At 48.9% G+C, this 23,038-nt stretch overlaps 1 protein-coding gene across 1 annotated transcript; it reads right to left on the minus strand.

Annotated features, from left to right (window-relative positions):
• Positions 1-15,224: 15,224 nt before the first annotated feature.
• Positions 15,225-15,956, minus strand: LOC120866687 (proline-rich protein HaeIII subfamily 1-like). Its single transcript, XM_040244476.1, has one exon. The coding sequence runs from the start codon at positions 15,954-15,956 to the stop codon at positions 15,225-15,227; it is 732 nt and encodes a 243-aa protein (XP_040100410.1).
• Between the last annotated feature and the right edge of the window lie 7,082 nt (positions 15,957-23,038).

The following is a 23,038-nucleotide window of genomic DNA, read 5'->3' on the forward strand; positions in this document are numbered from 1 at the left end:
GGGGAGGGCATGGCAACCCACTCCAGTATTCTTGCCTGGAGAATCCCCTGGACAGAGGAGCCTGGCAGGCTGCAGTCCATGGGGTCACCAAGAGTCAGAAATGACTGAAGCGACTCAGCACGCGCGCACAATGTAATAATGAGATAGCAAGACAGTTGCCTCAGCGCATCTGCGTGGCCAGTGTGTACCCTTATTCCCATCGTCCGGATGAGAAAACAGAGACTCGAAGGGGTTAGGTCCCTTGGGACTGGCATATCGTCAGTGCTGAATAAACATGTGTTGACTGAATAGATTAAGTGACTTTACCCAGCTAATCAGTAGTGGAGCTGGAATGGAGTTCATCTGTCTGACCCCAAAGCCCTGTGTGTGTGCCAGTACTGTGTCTGTGCCAGGCAGAAATAAAAAGAGGGCAAGGACGGAAGCCAGAGAAGCCACTGGCTGCGAGACCAGAGGCTCTGGGGAAGGTGCTAGAGCGCTGCAGGTCAGACTGGGGGTTCCAGAGCCAGGCGGTCTGGGCGCAGACCCCCACCTCTCTACTGACTCGCTGTGTGATATGGGGCAAGTGGCTCAGCTTTTCTGTGCCTTGTTTCTTTATGTGTAAATGGAGATAATGGTACCTATGTTGGCCCGGGCCTGTACGCCTTGTCTGCTCTGCACCTTTCCCCTGCTCTGCAGGCACGGTGCCCACCCTTGCAGGCTGCGTGTGCAGGGCTCCTGTGACTGGCTTCCAGCAAGGTTCAGCCAATGAAAGGCGCTGGCGGGAGGTCGATGGGCGGGGTGGGGTTGAAGCCAGAGTACTTCTCTTTCTGCCTGGAGTCCGGGTCTCTCCAAGTAGCTCCTTGCTCCTGCTACAAAGGGCCACCGTGTTTCCAGCTTCCGAACGAGCCCAGAAGCCATGACTCCCACTCTCTTTGTCTGCCCAGCTCTGGCTGGGGGTGGGGTAGTGACTTTCTCTGAGGACTAAACTGGGCTCTCTCATTGTTTTTGTTTGGCTTCTCTGCTGTTTTATCACCAAGAAAGCTGGTTCTCTGCATTAAATCCCCTCTTTTTTAAGGACTTCGAGTGATTTCTATTTTCCTATTTGGTACCTTGTGGGGTTTACGTGAGAATTAAATAAGTTAATGAATGCCTAAGCACCAAATACATTCTAGCCTCTAGCTTTTGTTTTTTAATTGAAGTATAGTTGATTGACAATGATTCAAGCGTACAGCAAAATGATTTAGTTATATCAGTTCAGTGCAGTGGCTCAGTCGTGTCCAACTCTTTGTGACCCCATGAATCAGAGCACGCCAGGCCTCCCTGTCCATCACCAACTCCCGGAGTCCACCCAAACCCATGTCCATCAAGTCGGTGATGCCATCCAACCATTTCATCCTCTGTCGTCCCCCTCTCCTCCTGCCCCCAATCACTCCCAGCATCAGAGTCTTTTCCAATGAGTCAACTCTTCGCATGAGGTGGCCAAAGTATTGGAGTTTCAGCTTCAACATCAGTCCTTCCAGTGAACACCCAGGACTGATTTCCTTTAGGATGAACTGGTTGGATCTCCTTGCAGTCCAAGGGACTCTCAAGAGTCTTCTCCAACATCACAGTTCCAAAGCATCAATTCTTCGGCGCTCAGCTTTCTTTATAGTCCAACTCTCACATCCATACATGACCACAGGAAAAACCATAGCCTTGACTAAATGGACCTTTGTTGGCAAAGTAATGTCTCTGCTTTTGAATATGCTGTCTAGGTTGGTCATAACTTTCCTTCCAAGGAGGAAGCATCTTTTGATTTCATGGCTGCAATCACCATCTGCAGTGATTTTGGAGCCCAGAAAAAAAATCAGCCACTGTTTCCACTGTTTCCCCATCTATTTGCCATGAAGTGATGGGACCAGATGCCATGATCTTAGTTTTCTGAATGTTGAGCTTTAAGCCAACTTTTTCACTCTCCTCTCTCACTTTCATCAGGAGGCTCTTCAGTTCTTCTTCACTTTCTGCCATAATGTTAGTGTCATCTGCATACCTGAGGTTATTGATCTTTCTCCTATCTTGATTCCAGCTTGTGGTTCCTCCAGCCCAGTGTTTCTCATGATGTACTCTGCATAGAAGTTAAATAAGCAGGGTGACAATGTACAGCCTTGATGTACTCCTTTTCCTATTTGGAACCAGTCTGTTGTTCCATGTCCAGTTCTAACTGTAGCTTCCTGACCTGCATACAGGTTTCTCAAGAGGAAGGTCAGGTGGTCTGGTATTCCCATCTCTTTCAGAATTTCCCACAGTTTATTGTGATCCATACAGTCAAAGGCTTTGGCATAGTCAATAAAGCAGAAATAGATGGTTTTCTGGAACTCTTTTGCTTTTTCCATGATCCAGTGGATGTTGGCAGTTTGATCTCTGGTTCCTCTGCCTTTTCTAAATCCAGCTTGAACATCAGGAAGTTCACGGTTCACATATTGCTGAAGCCTGGCTTGGAGAAATTTGAGCATTACTTTACTAGCGTGTGAGATGAGTGCAATTGTGCGGTAGTTTGAGCATTCTTTGGCATTGCCTTTCTTTGAGATTGGAATGAAAACTGACCTTTTCCAGTCCTGTGGCCACTGCTGAGTTTTGCAAATTTTCTGGCATATTGAGTGGAGCACTTTCACAGCATCATCTTTCAGGATTTGAAATAGCTCAACTGGAATTCCATCACCTCCACTAGCTTTGTTTGTACTTATATATAATTATATATACATTATTTATATATAGTTGAATATATACACATATATTTACTCTTTTCAGATTCTTTTCCCTTGTAGGTTATTACAAAATACTGAATATAGTTCCTTGTGTGATGTAGGTCTCTCTTGTCTATTTTATATATAGTGGTATGTATATGTTAATCCCAAATTCCCAATTTTCTCCTTATCCTCTTTCTCCTTTGGTAGCTATAAATTTCCTTTCTGTGTCCGTGAGTCTATTTGCTTTGCAAATAATTTCTAAAAAATAATTTCTTTTAGATTCCACATGTAAATGATCATAAGATATTTGTTTTTTTCTGTCTGACTTACTTCACTTAGTATGATAATCTCTAGGTCTATCTATGTTGCTACAAATGGCATTATTTCATTCCTTTTATGGATGAGTAATATTCCATTATACATATATGTACTGCTTGAGTGCTAAAGGTCTTCCCTGGTGGCTCAGATTGTAAAGCGTCTGCCTACAAAGTGGGAGACCCGGGTTTAATCCCTGGGTCAGGAAGATCCTCTGGAGAAGGAAATGGCAACCCTCTTCAGTACTCTTGCTTGGAAAATCTCATGAACAGAGGAGCGTGGTAGGCTACAGTCCATGGGGTCACAAACAGTCGGACATGACTGAGTGAGTTTACTAGTTGAGTGCTAAGTCGAATCAGTCATGTCCAACTCTTTGGGACTCTATGATCTATAGCACACCAGGCTTCTCTGTCCATGGGATCTTCCAGGTAAAAATACTGGAGTGGGTTGCCATGCCTTCTTCTAGGGGATCTTCCAGACCCAGCCCATATTCCTTGGGCTTCCCAGGTGGCTCACTAGTGCAGCAGGGTGCAGCAGGGGGCTGCAGTTGGAGAAACCAGGAAGGAGTTTCTCTTTGGCTTGGCAGGGTTGAGAAGGGACAGTAAATTGCAAATGAAATGCCCAAAGTAGGGATCCTGGTTGAGTAATTGTGGCAAGTCCATGCAACAGAATCCTAGCAGCATCAATAACAGTACGCTCTCATATTTGTTGACTTGGAAAGACACTCACAGCCTGTTGTGTGGTGAGAAAAGCTGGTCAACTATAAACCTATCGGTGCCAAGCTTGGTACGTACACGTGTCTGACCAGACGGATGGCGGGAGTGGTGGGTACAGCCACAGACGGCGCCTAGTTCTCCCTGACAGAAGAGAGCCCCATGTTGGTTTTTAAATGTTCTTGCATGATTAGACTCTTTTGAAAACAAACAGTGAGCATATACCCTTTTATTAATAGAAACAAAAACCCTAAGAGATTTTCCCTTATAAAATGCATGCATGAAAAATAAGAAATTTTAAAGTAGCTTGCTTTTCAGATTTCTCAGCCAGGAATTTAGCAGGGAAATAAGCTGTTACTAAAGGCAAGAACAAAGTTGAGGACTTTCTTTTTTTTCCCTGTGAAGGAGAGTCCTGATCAAGTATTTGTGCTGAGACTGAGATGCCCACAGTGGGAGGAAGGGAACAGGAAAGACGGGGTGCTGCTCGGTGGGACAGGGACTTAGGGAGGTGGGGGCGGGTGGAATCTTGGCACAGGTGGTGGGATTAGCCCTGGACAGGTGGTGCACACCCCTTGCATGCCGCAGGAAGGGCAGCACAAATATACAGAGCACGTAGGTGGGGGTGGCAGGAAAGTGAGGGTGTGCTTTCCTGACAGCCTCTATTTTCTCTGCAAAGTAGGAGGCAAGGTCAGCTTCCCAGGCTGGGGGCTGGAGGGGCCTGAGGGAGGCTTGGAAAGCGCTGTGGGAGATGGGAGGATGACCAGTGGGGACGTGTGGAGGGATGGCTGGTCTTCTCTGCGGCCTTTCCTTTGGCACCTGCCCACGCAGCTGGTGTGGGGAGATGGAACACTGTGGGCTCGGCTACAGAGCTGCAAGGCCTTCTGGATTCAATGTGACCGAGGAGCGAGGTGGTGAGGGATTGGCAGTGACAGCCAGAGAGCGAGTTAAATGAGGAACCATGGCCTCAGGCCAGCTTAAGAAGGGACGGAAGTCAGCATGCCGGAGAGAGAGGTCTTAATGAGAATCCACAGTGGGCATCGTGGAAGTGAGTGAACAAGAGGAGGGCGGCTGCTTTGGCTGGGGGTGAGATGTCGATGGTGGGACTGCAGGGGTGAGAGTCATTGCTTTTCTTTGCCAGGAGGGGAGACGGGAGAGAGGAGCCACCCGTTCTGTGTCTCCTGATTCCACGGGACGCACATTGCGGAGGCAGTGGCCTGGGCTCCCAGCATGCTTTGTGTTCTCGCTGAGCACTGGAGTTGCCTGGGCTGGGGCCATCCTGCTCTAACCAGTAGGCTTCCAGGCCTAGGTTCCCCACTGCTTGTATTAGTACCAAGATACCCATAGTGAGCACACTTGGTTAGTCAGGCTCTGTATGAGGTTGCTCAAGTGGCCACAGTAAAACATCACAGACTGCATGGCTTAAAAGATGGAAATTGTTTTCTCCCAGTTCTGGAGGTTAGAAGTTCAGGAACGACACATTGGAAGGGTCAAGTTCAGGAACGACACATTGGAAGGGTCAGTTTCTTCAGAAGCCTCTCTCCTTGGCTTGCAGACAGCCGCTTTTCCCTGTGTCTTCCTGGGATCTTTCCTCTGATCTCTTCTTACAAAGAGACAAGTCATGTTGCCTTAGGGTCCATTTTAAAGCTCTCATTTTAATTTAATCACCGCTTTAAAGACCGTATCTCCAAATACAGTCATATTCTGAGGTACTGGAGGTTAGGACTACAACATCAAACTCTGAGGGACAAAATTTAGTCCAAAGTAGAACTATTTTGGTTGCAAGGCCTAGACTCCCACTCAAATTAACTAAGTGAAAAGAGGACTCTTGCTAAGGATGAGGCTTTCTCAGGAGAACTGCAAACTGGAGAGCGGCTCCCCCGTCTCTCTCCTCTCTGGGGCGGTGGCTCTAAGCCATGGCCGTAAATCCTTTGACCGCCTCCCTCACATGAAGTGGTGGGGTCTGTATTGAGTGTGGGTGTGCTTATGACCACTTCAACCAATGCAGTGTGGCAGAAATGTTGCTCTGAGACTTCTAAGGCTAGGCCATGAAAGGCCAGGGAGCTTCTGGCATGTTCACTGAAATACTCATGGAGTGGTGACTCTCCTATAAGAAGGCCAATAACCCTGAAAGGCCATGCTGGGAGCCTACAGTTGGGCACTCCGGTTTATAGTGCCAGCTGAGCCTGGCTTCCACCTCCTTGCCAAGATGCCAGACACAGGAGTGAAATCATCTCAGACACTCCTGCTCCAGCCCACCTGCCAGCTGATGACCACACAGTGACTTCTGTCCATACCAAGCAGAACAGAAGAATCACCCAGCTGAGCCCTGCACAAATTCCTAATCCAGACATTCAAGCTATATAATAAAATGGCTGTCATTTTGAGCCACTAAATTTTGGAGTAATTTGATATGCAGAAATAAGTATGTGGAAACACCAGAAATCTGCTTCTTTCTGCTTTCCCCCTCTCTGTTGGTTTTTCTTATTAACTCATATTTCCTGCTCCCCCATACATTTAACCTGCGTGTGGCCATGACTTGCTATGGTTCCAAGTTATTCGTGCTAGCCTCTGCATCTCTCTGATTAGAATCTCCATATTAGTCAAAATACGTGAGAGTCTGGTCAGCCAAAGCCAGGAGCAGGGCCATGTCTCCTGGAGGTTGGGGCCCAGCAGACACAAAGCCGGGTCAACTTTAATGGAAATGTGTTCTCTGATCATTCAGTTTATTCTGCTATCCCACCAGGACTTCCTTTGATGATTTCAGAAAGATAAAATCCCCATAGCCTCTCTTAATACCGCTAGGGCCAGTTCATCCTGTGAGGCCGCCCACTTGCCATGGATCACTTGCGATTTAACATTTCTGCATGTGGAGCTGAAATTTGTTTTCCTATACTTTTTGATCTTTGGTCTTCATCTTGTCCTCAGCAGTCACATAGAATAAGTTTTTTTCCTTTTGGTGGTTTAGTCGCTCAGTCGTGTCCAACTCTTGTGATCCCATGGACTGTAGCCCTTTAGGCTCCTCTGTCCATGGGATTTTCCAGGCAAGGATACTGGAGTGGGTTGCCATTTCCTTCTCCAAGTGATCTCCCTAACCCAGGGATCGGACCTGGGTCTCCTGCACTGCAGGCAGATTCTTTACCGACTGGGCTACCAAAGAAGCCCAGATTTCCTTTTTTCGGCAGACAATATTTGAAATTCTTGAACCCCTCATTTTAAGGCTTAATCTCTTCAAGGCAAACCTGAGACTCAGGTATAATGACCAGAGTGGGTGATCAGAGAGGGAGGAGTGAGAGGAGAGCTGATTTTCTCAACTGCAAGTTCTTTCTGATCCTGTCTTTGTTCTTTAGTGATTTTCACAAGTGAGCATGTCTGGCTTGGCCTTCCTTTTCTGTATTAGGTTTTCAGGGCAGCCATAGCAAATTACCACAAACTGGATGACTCAAAACAACAGAAATGTATTCTCTGATAGTTTGGGAGGTCAGAAGTACAAAATCAAGGTGCTGGCAGGGGCAGTTCCTTCTGGATGCCCTGAGGGAGAATCTGGTTCATGGCTCTCTCCTGGTTTATGGTGGCTGCCAGCAATCCTTGGTGTTCTTTGTCTTGTAGTTGCATCACTCAATTTGTACCCCTGTCGTCACACGATGTTTTTCCTTGTGTCTTCTGAGTCCATGTCCAAATTTCACTTTTCTTCTAAGAATATCAGTCAATGAACTAGGGCCCACCCTAAGCCAGTATGACCTCATTTTAACTAACTACACGTGCAAAGAACTTTGTTCCTTTTTCAAATAAAGTCACATTTTGAGATTTCAGGTGAATATGAACTTTGGGGGTCACTATTCAATCCAGTAGTCTCCTCCTTCTCTCCTTCCATTTCTCACTTCCTCCTCCTTAATTTTCTCCTCCAACCATATCTCCCCACAGGAAGCACACAGATAAGTGGCCAATGTTCTTTGAGGGGGTCATTGTTTTTGCTATGTACCTGGTGTAGCACATGTGTAATTCAGTTGGAGGTCAGAAAATCTTCAGATGGCAGAGACCACATGATTGCTTGTAGATGAGTTGCAAATAACTCAGTGTTAATATCTGGATTAGATGTTTTAGCAGCTGTTGCTCAAGAAGGAGAGAAAGAAGAGGGGGAGCATAAGAAAAAGAAAAATACCATTCATGAACTGAAATAAGGTTTGCACCTTCTCTGCCTGACTATGGGGAGCTCAACTCAGGATGAGAGTTTTTTCTCTTCAGGAATAAAGATGAGTCAAGCAGCAATCATGCTTCCTTTTGTCTGAGATTCTCTCAATACCACACCCAGTTATCAAAGCCGTTCTGGATCATTCTAGACTTTTGCTGGCCAATAATGTAGCCACTTGCCACAGTGAAATGAGAGTGTGCTCCACGTTCAAAATACAAGTATGAAAACAAAGAATGTAAAATATCCCATTATTAATTTTTAAATTGATTATATGTTGAAATGATAATGTTTGGGATATATTGGGTTCCATAAAGTGCAGGCATACCTCAGAGATATTGTGGGTTCAGTTCTAGACCACTGCAATAAAGCAAGTACCACAATAGAGCAAGTTACACAAAGTTTCTGGTCTCCCTGTGCATGTAAAATTTATGTTTACACTATACCATAATCTTTTTAAAAAATTATTTACTTGTACTTGAAGGATAATGCTTTACACCATCATGTTGGGTCCCTCTATGCATCAACATGGATCAAACGTGAGTGTACATGTACCCCCTCCCACCTCTCATCTCATCCCATCTCACTCCTTCAGGTTCAGAGCCCCAGTTCCAGTTCCCTGAGTCACACAGCAAATTCCCACTGGCAGCACAATGCCATAATCTATTAGATGCACAAAAGCATTATGTCTAAAAAGACAATGTACATACCCATTAAAATATTTTGTGCTTAAAAATTGCTAGCCGTCATTGGAGACTTCAGTGAATAGTAAGCTTTTTGCTGGTGGAGGGTCTTGCCTCAGTGTTGATGGCTGCTGACGGGTCAGGTTGGTGATTGCTGAAGGCTGGAGTAGCTGTGTCAATATCTTAAAATAAGACAACAGTGAAGTCTGCCATATTGATTTATTCTTCCTTTCATGAGCAATTTCTCTGTAGCATACAATACTGCTTAATAATATTTTACCCACAGTAGAACATCTTTTAAAATTAGAATCAGTCCTCTTAGACTCTGCCACTGTTTTATCAATTAAGTATATGGTGGACACATGCTAAGTCGTGTCTGACTCTTGTGACCCCATGGACTGCAGCCTGCCAGGCTCCTCTCTCCATGGGATTCACCAGGTAAGCATACTGGAGTGGGTTGCCATTTCCTTCTCCAGGGTATCTTCCCAATCCAGGAATCAAACCTGGGGGCCTCCTGCAATGCAGGCTGATTCTTTACTGACTGAACTACAAGGGGAGCCCAACTAAGTATGTATAATATTCTAAATCCTTTGTTGTCATTTCAGCAGTCTTCACAGTATCCTCACCAGACCACTTTCTTTGCTCATCCATAAAAAGCAACTCCTTATTCATTAAAGTTTTATCATGAGATGACGTCATTCTATCACATCTTCAGGCTCTATTCCTAATTCTTGTTCTCTTGCTATTTCTACCACATCTGAAGTTACTTCCTCCACTTAAGTCTTGAACCGCTCCAAGTCACCATTAGAGTTGGAATCAACTTCTTCCAAACTCCTGTTAAGACTGATATTTTGGCCTTTTCCCATGAATCATGAATTTTCTTAATGGCATACCTAGCATGGTTCATCCTTTCCAGAAGATTTTCAATTGACTTTACCCAGATCCCCCTGTGGCTATATAGTTAAAGCTATAGACTTAAAAAATTAATTTCTTAAATAACGAGACCTGAAAGGGGAAAATTAATCCTTGATCCATGCACTGCAGAATGGATGCTCTCTTAGCAGGCATGAAAACAACATGTTTTATTGTGCATCTTTATCAGAATTTTGGGGTGATCATGTGCATTGTCAATGAGTAGTAATATTTTGGAAGGAATTTTTTTCTGAGCATTAGGTCTCAATGCTGGGCTTAAAATATTGAGAGGTGGTGGTTTAGTCATTAAGTTGTGTCCAACTCTTGTGACCTCATGGACTATAGCCCACCAGCCCTCTATCCATGGGATTTTCCAGGCAAGAATACTGGAATGGGTTGCCATTTTCTTCCCCAGGGGATCTTCCCAACCCAGGGATCGAACCTGGGTCTCCTGCATTGCATGCAGATTCTCTAGGTACTGAGGGTCGCTACTGGTAAAGAACCCACCTATTAATGCAGGAAGCTTAAGAGATGCAGGTTCAATCTCTGGGTTGAGAAGATCCCCTGGAGGAGGGCATGGCAACCCACTCTAGTATTCTTTAAAATATTCAGTAATCTGTGTTATATACAGATGTACTGTCATCCAGGCTTTGTTGTTCCATTTATAGAGCACAAGCAGATTTACTATAATTTTTAAGGGTCCTAGGACTCTAGAATTATAAATGAGTATTGGCTTCAACTTAAAGTTACCTGCTGTATTAACCCCTATTAAGAATCAGCCTGTGCTTTGTAGCTATGAAGCCAGACATCAACTTCTCTAGCTATGAAAGTCCTAGATGGCGTAGTGTTCCAGTTGAATCCTGTTTAATTTGCTTAGTGTGGCCACCTTTATCAATTATCTAGACCTTCTGGATAACCTGCTGTAGGTCCTACATCAGCACTTTCTGCTTCATCTTGCCCTTTCTATATAATGGAGCTGGCTCCTTTCTTTAAGCATTATGAGCAAACTTCTGGTAGCTTCAAACTTTTCTTTTGTAGTTTCCTCACCTCTTTCAGACTTCATAGAATTGAAGAGAGCTAGAGCCTTGCTCTGGATTAGGCTTTGGCTTAAGGGAATGTTGCAGCTGGTTTGATCTTCTATCCAAACCACTAAAACTTTCTCCATATCAACAACAGAGCTGTTTTGCTTTCTTATCATTCATGTGTTCACTGGAATAGCACTTTTAATTTTCTTCAAGAACTTTCCTTTGTAATCGTAGTTTGGCTAACTGGTACAAGAGGCCTAGGCTGTGGCCTGTTCTGGTTTTGACATTCTGTCTTCACTGAATGTAATCATTTCTAACTTTTGATGTAAAGTGAGATGCGTGACTCTTTCTTTCACTTGAGCACTTAGAGAGCATTATGAGGAGGAAATGGCAACCCACTCCAATATTCTTGCTTGGAGAATCCCATGGACAGAGGAGACTGGTGGGCTACAGTCCATGGGGTTGCAAAGAGTTGCACATGACTGAAACAGCTTAGCACACATGCACGTGATGCTATTAATTGGCCTAATTTCAGTATTGTTGGTCTCAGGGAATAGGGAGGCCTGAGGAGAGGGAGAGAGATGGGGGTCCACCTGGTTGGTGAAATAGAATGTGCATAACCTTTATCAACTAAGTTTACCATCTTATCTGGGTGCTGTTCATGGCGCTCTGAAACAAATGACAATAGTAGTATCAAAGATCACAGATCACAGATCACCATAATGAATATAATAGTGAAAAACTTTGAAGTATTGTGAGAATTACCAAAATGTGATCCAGGGACATGAAGTGAGCAAAATGCTCTTGGAAAAATGGCACTGATGGACTTGTTCAACGCAGGGTTGCCACAAACTTTCAATTTATTAAATATGCAACATGTATGAAGAGCAATACAGTGAAGTGCAATAAAACAAAGTCTGCTTGTATTAAATCAGTTTCATCAGTTTCTTCTTACTTTAAAAAATGTGGCCAGTGGAAAGTTTTGAGCTCTGTGGCTCAATGATCTTTTCACGAGGCAGCACTGTTTAGAGTGTGAAGCACTACGATAAAAAAGCAGGTTTTGAATTTGAGTTTTGCCGCTGACAATTTGTCTGTTCTTGGGCAAGACACTGACTATCTAGGCTTCATTTTCTTCCTGCTCTATGAAATGGGTGCAATGTGATAATGATTCCTACTTCACCTCCCTCTGGACATCACTTCCAGCAGCAAAGGAGAGGGAATTTGTGGTGAGGCTTCATGACTGTGAAATGTAGCACAAATGGCTTTTGATTAGTATCAGCTGCAGGAGCAACAGTATCAGTGCCACCATCATCACCACCATCACCACGACCACCATCACCACCATCAACACCACCACCATCAGCACCACCACCATCAACACCACCACCATCAACACCACCACCACCATCACCATCACCACCATCACCACCATCAACACCACCACCACAACCACCATCACCCCCATCACCACCACCATCACCACCACCATCACCACCATCAACACCACCACCATCACCATCACCACCATCAACACCACCACCATCATCACCACCACCACCACCACTATCACCACCACCATCACCACCACCATCATCACCACTCCTGACATCATCACCACCACCACCATCACTGCCATCATCACGACCATCATTATCACCCTCGCCACCTCTGCCATCATCATCACTATCACCATCATCAGCCTTGCTTCCGCTTTCAGCCAAGAGAATTAGGCCACCAGGGCAGGAGCATAATACCAGACTCAGGGTAGAGTACAGCCCACAAGAATTTTTGCTTTCAGCTCTTCCCAAACCTTGTGGCTGGATTATAAGTGACTTACCCTCTGCCAGCTGCCAATAGTGCTTTTGTCTGCTTTGAGGGAGTGGAGTGGGGGCAGGTCTCTGAGAAAAATGTGCCTTCCACCTAGTACTTTTCAATCAATACAGCGTTTATGCATGCTTTTGGATTAGAATAAGACAGCCAGCTTTTTTTTTACCCCCTCAAAAAAGCATTTCTGTTGCATCAGACCACCAAAGCATTTCCCCTCTCTTTTCTTGGCCACCAAATATTTTTATGATTTTCCACATAAACAGCTAGGGAAAATGCTAGCAGCCACTCAGGCGGCAGTGGCAGGCACACCATGTCTCCCATGAGAGTAAGGGATTAAAAAAAAAGACCAATGACTAGGAGGTGGGGGTGGTGAGTGGTAATTAGTCTAAGATACAAGGATTTCTATGAATTCTTCTTGGGAATTCTGGGATAATAAACTAGAATTCACCCTGTGGCTTCAGGCTGTGAGTGCTCACTTTTGAAAGATTCAAACATTTGCAGATGGAATTAGGCATTGGTGAGGTTAAGAGGTGGGTGGGGAGCAACCCCACCCATCTGAGGGTTAAGCCTGGGTCCAGCGGACCTGGACCTGCCTCTTTCTGCCCCTCCTCCTTCCCTTATGAAGTGAGAATCAGGATAAAGCTGGAGACCTGTCTCCTGAAGGAAACTTTGTGGAGAAGGCCAAGAGCTCATGATAGCTATTGATTATTTGATCCTTTTTTCCTTTCTCATTCCATCCCTGGCAAAGTTTTCCCAGAGACATAGTGGGGCCTCTCGTAGCCAGCCAGCTGCTCTGTGCTGAGAGATTTAAAATCCTGCAATTGATTCTGACTGTGTCCAGAACAATAGGCGTCTGAATCTGATTTATTAACCTTCTGGGGAGTGAGGGAGGTGGGCTTCGTGTCCAGGCTGTTTACTGTGGTGACAATGGGCAGGGTTTGGGCTTGCATCTGAGCTGGGTTTATTGTGGGTGGAGGCAGGGGAGTGGCGGACAGAGGGCATGTCTAACCTGAAGGAGGCAGCGAGGACCCACTGCACAGCATGAGGGGAGCCGTGTTGAAGGAGCAGTAAGAGGGGGGTGGAAGTCGATTTAGGGCGGATCCCCAAATGGGCGGCTGCAAGTGACATCACAGAGATGGCAGACGTGGTACCTAATAGATAGTCTGCATAGTTGATTCCGTTATCTCTGTTTTGTGCTTGAATCTCTCAGGTCTCTGAAAGGTGGAAGCCCGACAGGCAGGGTTAATGCATTCTTTTTCAAAAGGAAGGAGCTGGATACGATGATCTTCAAGGAGGTTGATAAGCACGTGGGGAAAGGCTTCTACTCGACTCTGGGAAGGCTTCCTGGGTGGCTCAGCTGGTAAAGAATCTGCCTGCAATGCAGGAGGCCCCTGTTTGATTCCTGGGTCAGGAAGTTCTCCTGAAGAAGGGATAGGCTACCCACTCCTGTATTTTTGGGCTTCCCTGGTGGATCAGGCGGTAAAGAAGCCAGCTGCAATGCTCGATACCTGGGTTCAGTCCCGGGGTGGGGAAGATCCCCTGGAGGAGGGCATGACAACCCGCTCCAGTATTCTTGCCTGGAGAATCCCCATGGACGGAGGAGCCTGGCGGGCTGCAGTCTCTGGGGTTGCAAAGAGTCAGACATGACTGAATTGACAGCATGCATGCACAAATTGAAGACAGAGAAAAAAAAGAAAATCAATGCATCCCCGTGGTTAAAAGAACTGGCTTTTGGATCGCATTCTGAATCAAATCCTAATTCTGCCACCCATTTTCTGTGAGATGTGGAACGAGTTACCGAATGCCTCCAAGTCTCAGTTTCACAGTCTCTGAAATGGAGATGGTTAAAGAACCTATTCTGTGAGGTTGCGATCCTCGTATGTGAAGGAACGGCTGCAAATTTCTCAGTGCAAGATAAGAGCTGAGTAATATTTGCATCACCTGTGGCAGCCCCAGCGTCACCCGCATGGTCCTTTTCTTATCTACATACCCTGCCCAGCCCTGGAGGGCAGACACGGAGCAAAGGTGGAACCTACAGGGAGGCTGAGGGCGGTTCAGCTCGAGAAAGAACAATCCACCTCCTGGAATTGTAGAGAATGGGCACACGGAGGGGGCAGCGAGGGAAGAAAGTGGGAAGGAAGGTGCTCAGGAGAGGGAGAGGGAGAGAGAGAGGAGTTTCAGTGGACAGATCTGCGGACAGCCACGTGCCCTGAGCACTGTCTCAGCGAGGGGTTAACCCCGGCCATGTCAGCGTCTCAGAGAAAACAGAGGCCACCGGTCATGGAGACCAAGAGAAGTTTCACTGTCTCCTTCACCTGCCGCCTTCCCACAGCCGCGAGACCCCAGCCCAAGGGCGGCCTGGAAATTTGGTGAAGAAATGAAGGCTTGGCATTCTTGAAAGACCGTCTCGGGGTGGTCCTGTTTGGACTGTGTCTTCAAGGAGGCCTTCCAGGGCCCTTGGGAAACTGGGCCTGTCGCCTCTGCAGCCTCTGAGGGCTCCTGGAGGGCCTCTGCCTGACTCAGTCTTCAGGACCCCCTCCTCCCTTTGCCTCTAGTCTGGAGGCCTCCTCTGCTCCCACGACGGCTCCTTCACCCTGTAACTGCACCTGTGGATTTCCGCTCTAGGCCCACGACCCTCTTCTCTCAGTCTTGCCATCACTTCCCCTGGCTTTATCTTCTCCTTCCCGTGCACGGGGGCCCTTCCTGCCCGATGGTGTGAGTCTCTGGTGTGTCCAGAGCCCCCGATGTCTCCGCTGACCTTGCCCTCTGCAGCCTTCCTTTCTCCGCTGCTTCCGTGTGAATGCAGCGAGAGCCTGGGAACAAGCGCCCCGTCCAGGCAGCGGAAGTCATGATCACTGTCAGCTGGCACGGGGGGCGACGGAGCCGGGCCCTCCTCGCGCGCTCGAGGGTGAGGCCCGGCCCTGGGGTGTGAGCGGGCAGGGCGGGGGGCCCCGCGGTGCCGAGGCTCCTGCTAAAGATACTTGGCGGCAGCGAGGCCGCAGGCCTGTGGCCGGGCGCCAGGCCCGACCGCGAGTCATTTCCATACGCGGGTCAGCCCGCGGCGTGTTTACAGCCGCCTCTCCCCAGAGCTCTACCAGGAAGGCCCGGCCCCCGGGCCGGGAGGGAGGCCGGCGCTGGCTGTGGGCGGCGGGCTGCGTGCCTCTGGCCGGGAGAGCGCGGTTCCCATCAGCGCCGATTACCGGCGGCCGCCCCCGACGGGAGGTCGGGAAGCAGGCCGCCGGCACCGCGGGGCCGTGCGAAATGATGTCGGTGAGACCTGTCTGTGGGGCTGTGTGCTTACAAATACACGCCGGGCCGCTGGCCGGGCGCCGCGGGCGCGCAAACAGCCCTGCGCGCAGCTGCGTGTGCGATGGAAACGCGGGCGCAGGGGCCGGGCCGACCCCCTCGGGGACCCCGGGCGAGCGCTCGCTTCCTCCCGCCGCACCGCGCTCGCCCTGCGGCTGCGGGCCCCGGCCGTTAGGGAGAGTGTGGAGCCGGGGCTTGGGTTCCCCCCGCGGCCTCTTCATAAAGAGACCCTTCTCTGATGTGGAAGCGTTTGGAAGCGTCTCCTCCTTCTCCTTCTCCCTCATCGCTCTAGAGCTACCTGGTTGAGGTGATTTCATCCCAGCCATCCCCCGGCCCCGGCCCTGCCCCTCCTTCCTAACGCCGGTGCCCATCGCCGCCCTAGGCCAGGCAGGGTACTGGTTAAGGTGTAACAGCTGGGGGCGTGGGGGGCGGGTCGTCCTGATTTGTAGCTTTGGTCCATTTCTGGGGTGTAAGTATTCCCACAGAGAGAGCCACTTTCAAGCTACCTGCGTCAGGCCCCTGAGGGTACAGCTGGGCAGCGATGCTCAGGAGCTCGTCATTATGCAGCATTCCCTATAAATGCAAAGGCGTAAATAACCGCAAGAGCGAAGATAATAGTAAAACGTCATTAAAATAATGATAAAGTGATACGGTTTTGAGTACTGGCTACCTTGGTTTTAAAAGTAATTTATTTCATTGTAAATGTATAAAATCTAACTTAAAAATAACGAATGTGTCCAGCTGCTGGCTTACAAAAATGCCTGAATATTTAACAGTTGCTTTTGCAGGCTTGTGAGCAGGATCCAGAACGATCCTGCCTGCACTAAAGCCTCTGTCTTTCAGCCAGGCGGCCCATCGTCCATCTCCCTTCCTGAGACGGTTCCTAAACTGCAAGCCTGATTGATCATTGTCCTTGTTCAGTCACTGAGTCCAGTCCAACTCTTTTCACCCATGGGCTGCAGCACTCTGGGCTTCCCTGTCCTTGACCATCTCCTGCAGTTTGTTCAAACTCATGTCCATTGAGTCGGTGATGCCATCCAACCATCTCGTCCTCTGTCATCCCCTTCTCCTCCTGCCCTCAATCCTTCTCAGCATCAGGGTCTGATCATGTCTTTACACAATTCAAAGCATCTATGATGTTTGTAATTTGAAAAGTCCTTCCTCATTTGACCCCTTTGATCTTCTCCTCTTTCAGTCCAGACCCTACCCCAGTCCAGACTGTCACACTAAGCTTTCTTTCCATTTCTAAATAGACTACATAATTTACGTGTTTTTAAGGCTTTTCAAAGGCTGTTAACGCTGCAGGGTCACTTTGATGCTTATCCTCAACCCATTCTTCCATCTTCACCTGGATGGAAGGATGCCGGTTCAGCCTTGAAGTTGGAGGTAAGTGCATTACAGCCCATGGGCGGATCTGGCTTGCCATCTCATATGCAGCACACGAGGTTAGCATGGTTTTTACATTTATAGATATTTGGGAAAAAAAAAATCAGGACCTTGCAAAGAGGTTGCTGGGCCTATCCCACAGAAACTTCCAGGCCGTGATAGAGACTTTAGACTTCATTCTGAGGAAGACTTTGAGCCAAAGCATAGTGTAGCCTGAGACATATTCAGAGTGTCACTCTGTAAGCAACAGATCTTATTGGAGGCCCGAATGGAAGCAGGAAGAACAGTTAGGGGCAAGAATCCCAGCAAGAGATGTGATGCTTTGCATGAGGTGCAGCCCTGGAGGTGGAGGGGGATGCCCGGATTCTGGAAATATTCCAAAGGGAGAGCCGGTTGGTTTCTCTGATGATGGTCCCAATGCAATGAGGCAGAATGGTAGTCAAGTCTGGACAGCATGTAGTAGTTGCCGAGTGAAGAGGTTCTGAAATCTGAGCAGAGGGTTGGGGCGGACTTCTCAGGAGTTCACTTCTGAGCAGAGCCCTGGAGGCTGAGGGAGACATCAAAGGGTCGGGAAGTGGGGAGAGTATGTGGGTTTGAGAAGGTCATGTGAATGGAGTCATGGAAGTCAAAACGCGCTGGGTGAGCGTGGGGAGTGGAGAGTGGACCCCTGCCATCGGTGGGCTGAAAGCAGCGGGGCCAGGGAGGCGGGTCTGGGTCATGGAGGGCCTGGCTGGCGAAGCTGGGGCTTGTTGTGGCCTTGTCTCAGAGGCAGTAGGGCGCCGTCAAAAGCCTTTGGTGATGAATGTGTGCACTGTCTCTGATGGGTGCAGGGAGGTTGATCTGGAAGGCGTAGGGGCTGCAGGCCATGATACAAGGAGGAGGCTGTTGTCAGGGTTTGGGGGCCAGAAGAGGCAGGTGTAGCTCAGGGAAAGGAAGGGATGGAGTCTGGCGACTTTTCCAGGGCAGAAATTACAGTGTAATGCATCAGTTGTTGTAAACCTCAAACAGCTGAGGGGAACTAGAGCCCTTAGCTCACTTCTTGAGTCTGTCTCTGGGGAAATGGTGACTCAGAGGAGGTCAGACAGGTTTCGGGGTAGGTGTGAGATGTCCAGTTTAGAGGATGCTGAGTGGAAATGTGTGGTGAACATAAGCTTGTGAGGTGAATGAAAGAGCAAATGAAGGTCAGATTCTGAGTTTTGTGGTGAAAGAGTGAAATATCCCTTGGGGGCCATTCCTGGCCTGACCCAATCTTTCACTGACTTGGATTAAACTGGGCAATTTATAGCAACAGCTGCCTGGGTGCTCCGCTCTGCCCAGTAAAAAAGGGCTGTGAAAAAGCCAGAGACTGTGGGGGAGGACATTTGATTTTGTTTTTGGTGACTTTAAAAAATAAACTCTTAATCAAAGGCAGAAAACTGCATAAATGCTAAACAAGGAATCTGAAAACCTTTTCACCAGCACCCAGATCAAGAAGAGGATGTTGTCAGCACCCAGGAACCTGGCTCTTTGGTGGAGGTGGTGGAGGCCTGGTGACCCCTGTCTTATCCTGGCCCAAGGCTGAAGGCCTCTCCTTGGCCTTCCTTCCTCTGGGGGGCCCAGATGCTTTGCTAATAGTCTTGTTCTCAGTAAGACCCTGGCCTGGGGCAAAGCTCACCCTCCTGTCTCAGGGCAGGGTCTGAAGTCATGAAAGGGAGTGGGCACCCTCCCCCGCACCAGAGCCTGGCATCTCCTGACCCCACCCCCGCATCTTCCCGTCTCCCGTCACTTTAGGAGACTGGGCCTGCAGACCCACAAACAAGAGCCCTCCTGCGCTCCGTGTCAGGGACTCTGCACTCAGCTGTGAGTGACAGCTCATTGAGTGGCCTGTGGATGTCAGGCCAGGTCTCTGCAGCACCAGGTCCTGCTTTTGAGGGATAAATCAGAGCCCTGAGAAGGTCTCTTTTAATCTGTATGATGTTTGAAGCACGGTAATTATAAACTTCATTCGAATGAAAACGGTTATTGCAGTTATTTCCTGAGCACTTTCTCCAAGACTTGAACCCTCCCGTCCGCCCTCAGGGGTGGCTGTTTGTGTGTTTTCCTCACACTGTAATCCTGTAATCGCATATGCAGTGAGATTAGAGTTTAGAGACAATTTTCTGTAGTGGATTTTGTTTTCCTTAGCACCTTTCTCTTCTTCAGAAAGGTGGAAAGGGAAAACACCCCTTAAGTTTTAGTTGTCTGGTGACCTGAGTAGCTAACAGTCTCTTTGGGAACTAACCTTTGGCCTGACTTGTTCAGGTACCTGATGCATCTTTCAGGATGCCTCGCTCTTCCTTTTTTTTTTTTTTGTTTTTTAAGGCTGCTCCGTGACACTTGCAGGATCTTAGTTCCCTGACTGGGGATCGAACCTGTACCCCCTGCAGTGGACGTGCAGAATCTTCACCACTGGACCATCAGGGAAGTCCCGACTTGTTCTTCTCTAAGATGGGTGAGGAGGGTCTTGCCAGGAAGGAGGAGGGCGTGGTGTTGATGTCTTTGCAGGAGAAGGGGCCTGCTGTGCTTATCCCAGAGATGGGCTCCAGGCCACACTCGATGGACATGATTCCAGAACAGGACCTCTACAATCTGCCCCATAAAGTGCTTTTTTTTTTTTTTTTTTTTCTGGAACCAATAGCCAAAGGTGGTTTGCATGAGGAGGCCGTACTGCGAGGGCTCGTGGGTTCCCCACGTGAAGCTCTGGGCAAAAGAGGCCAGTGTCTGAAGGGTGAAGTGAGCCACACATGACAGACCCACCAGCCTCTGGATGTGCTCCCCACACGCTCTGTGGGGAGACCCAGCTGCTCCCAAACTGCCCTCCCCAGCCAGCTCAGCGTCAGTCCGAATGACTTGACCCTCAGGCAGGTGGAGAGCTGGTCCTCTCCTACTGAACTTGGAGTTGCTAATTAGCATCCTACCACCAGGAACCCTGCTGAAACGTGGGCCATTTCTTCCTGAAATTGAGGCTTTGGATGTAAAAAGAACACAGAAGTTGACTGACACCCCGCGTCCTCAAGATGGCCTCGTCTCCTCCCCGGGCTTGGGAGAGGAGTCATCCCTACCTTTTGACCTTCTCCACGAGGTATGAAACTAGGAAGGGGACACCCAGGATCCCCCAGAACCTGGACCGGAGGTTTTCTCGGTAGCACTGCACCTGCAAGGGGAAGGGCAAGATGCTCCAAGTACTGGGTACTTTTCTGGGACTGGTGATGGTGAGGGCAGGAGCTATGATGGTGTCGGTGGTGCATCTGTGTGCTGGGCTGGCAACCCTGGCCGTGGGGAAGCCAGCTGCTCCTGGATTGATTACAGCTGGAGGGCTGTTACGGGCCCCCAGGAGAACGAGTGGGCTGTGGCTCCAGGGATTCTGCTGGAGGTTGAGCTCTCTCTTCACCGTTCGCCACTGCCAAGGGAGGGCGACAGAGCCTCAGGCTGGGCCTGCTCCCAGTCCCTCAGTGGGCAGAGCACAGAGCTTAAGGCTGTGCATGAAACAACCTCAGTGCATGGCTGGAGTCAGGCCACGGAATGCCCAGATACACAGGAGCCACTGTTCCAGCCCAGGTCTCCAGGGACTGGGGCTCCAGGGAATGAATGCCTGCATATTACCTCCTCCCCAACAACTTGAAAGCTCTGTGCACAGACCAGGGTTGTGGAGGGGATAACTGAGAACTGGGATGGGGTTGGCCCCCGGGCTGCTGAGGGTGGTTCCAAAAGATACCGTTCCGAGGCAAGGCCAGAGTCGAAAACTGCCAGATAGAACACCAATGCGTGATTGTGGAGGGGGCTGAGCAGAGAAGCCACAGGGAGATACCTGGCAAGGTGAGCCACAGGTTTTGGGAGCGTAGGGAGGCGGCAAGGGCTGGCATGTTCCTTGAGGTGTTGAAATGAGACGTGTACTTGGGCATGGTGGAGGTTTTTATAGAGAACCGACCATTCTGGAACATCTCTCCATCCGTGCATCCGTCTCTCAGCCGTCCATCACTAAGTCATTCTCATTCATCCAGCAGCCCTTGCAGTATGCGTGGGAATGTGCTGAGAGTGGTGGGAGAATGGAAAGTCCACTAAAGTCAGCCCTCGGATGGTCTCCATCCCTGAAACACAGCCAGGCTGGGGCTCGAGGATTAGCCCACCACGGTGCCCGGCTTGCGTTCCCTTTGCTGCCCCTTGCTCCCATCTGGATAAGAACAAGAGTTGCTCCTTTTTTTTTTTTACTATCTACTACAGATGCTGCTGTGGGTGCTTTGAATCCGTGTTTTCATTTAGTGTGCATGCAACCCCTGTGAGGGAAGCAAGGTCTGGAAAGTTTAAGGAATTTGCTCAAGTAACTTGCTGAGTCAGCGAGCGACAGAGCTGGGACGTGAGCTGAGCTCTTGACTCTGAAATGAAGGCTTCCTCTCCCCTGCCCCGCTGCCTCCCCACTCATAGGACCCTGCTGGCGGCTTTTAAGGTCCTAGAGGGGGATGGGTCAGCATCTGCAAAGAAGAGTCTTTTTTTTAAAGAAAAAAAAAAAAAACCCGAAAACTTGTTTGGGGCTGCATAAGGTCTCAGCTGTGGCCCTTGGGATCTTCTGTTGTAGAAGCAGTCTTTTAACTGTGGCTGGTGGGCTTCTGTCCAGTCGTGGCATGAGCTCAGTAGTTGCAGCACACAGACTTAGTTGCCCTGTGTCATGTGGGATCTTAGTTCCCCGACTGACCAAGGCTCGAACCCGCATCCCGTGCATTACAAGGCGGATTCTTATACACTGGAGAGCCAGGGAAGTCCCAGCAAAGGAGAGTCTTTTTATTTCTGACCCTGAGAATCTACAGTCAGGTCTGCAGGGACCAGGGACACCTACCCTGTCATCCACAAAAGGCACTGTACCTTTGTGTACATATACGGTTCATATGTTGGATCTTCAAGCAAATCACTCCATATTTGGTAGATTTGCTTTCTCTGCTGCTGCTGCTGCTGCAAAGTCACTTCAGTCGTGTCCGACTCTGTGCGACCCCACAGACAGCAGCCCACTCGGCTCCGTTGTCCCTGGGATTCTCCAGGCGAGGACACTGGAGTGGGTTGCTGTTCTAGTACCGAGCTTATAGGGGTACTGTGAGAACTGAGTGAACTCATTCATGTCGAACACTTAGAACTGTACCTGGTATGTCGTGAGTGCTCAGTAAGTATGAGCCATTAGTACTGCTTGAGATTTTGTTTCCAGAGGTTTCCGTGGCTAGCACCGGTGCAGAACTCAACAGTGCAGCCCCTTCCTCTTAGAGACGAGGAAGCCCATGGGAGGCAGACCTGCCCAGGGTTGTTTTGTGAGCTTCGTGACCATGAGCCTCACCAGTCTTCAAGGTCAGAAGTCTGTCTGGTTGCTGGGCAGATGGTGGTCTCGGGTGCCTTCACCCACAAGTGGTGCTGAGTTACTACCAGAACTGGCCCCTTCCTTCCAACCCTCCTTGGAGGATACCAGGAACCGCAGCCAGCTTCCCTTACCCGAGGGCACATGTCCACGTGGTGTCTTCTCTGTGGTCCTCATTCCCTTCCCCTCTCCACGAGGGCCCAGGCTGAGCTTCTGCAGAGCAAAGACGGTATCTCAGCATCTCTGAATCCCTGAGGCCTTGCATCTAGTAGGGACCCAGTAAGTCTTTCTTCAGGGAACAAGGAAGGGTTACTCTGGCACTGAGGAGGCAGCCGTGTGGCCTGAATACGTTGTGAGCCAACGTAAGGTCAAACCAATGGAAACAAAGTGGGTGCATCTGGTACTTGGAATTCTTCTTCAACAGAAGAGCAGGCGTGATTTCACTGGGGGATCGACGTGCTCAGTGGTTGCCGGATGGGACAAGGACCCAAGACCCCAGCTCCTTTGCATTGCTTCTTCCAGTTGCTCCTTCTTCCTTCAGATTCGGGCTTTCTTGAAGTCAGGAAGCGTCATACGTTTGTGTGCTCTAGCATCTTAGCACAGGGCGCTGAGGTGCGCAAATCCGTG

The sequence above is a fragment of the Oryx dammah genome, unplaced genomic scaffold (genome assembly GCF_014754425.2).
Source record: "Oryx dammah isolate SB20612 unplaced genomic scaffold, SCBI_Odam_1.1 HiC_scaffold_8, whole genome shotgun sequence".
NCBI lineage: Eukaryota > Metazoa > Chordata > Mammalia > Artiodactyla > Bovidae > Oryx > Oryx dammah.

Excerpts from the sequence above, each read along its gene's own strand:
- LOC120866687 (XM_040244476.1), bottom strand. The coding sequence starts at position 15,956 with ATGAGGGAGAAGGAGAAGGAGGAGACGCTTCCAAACGCTTCCACATCA.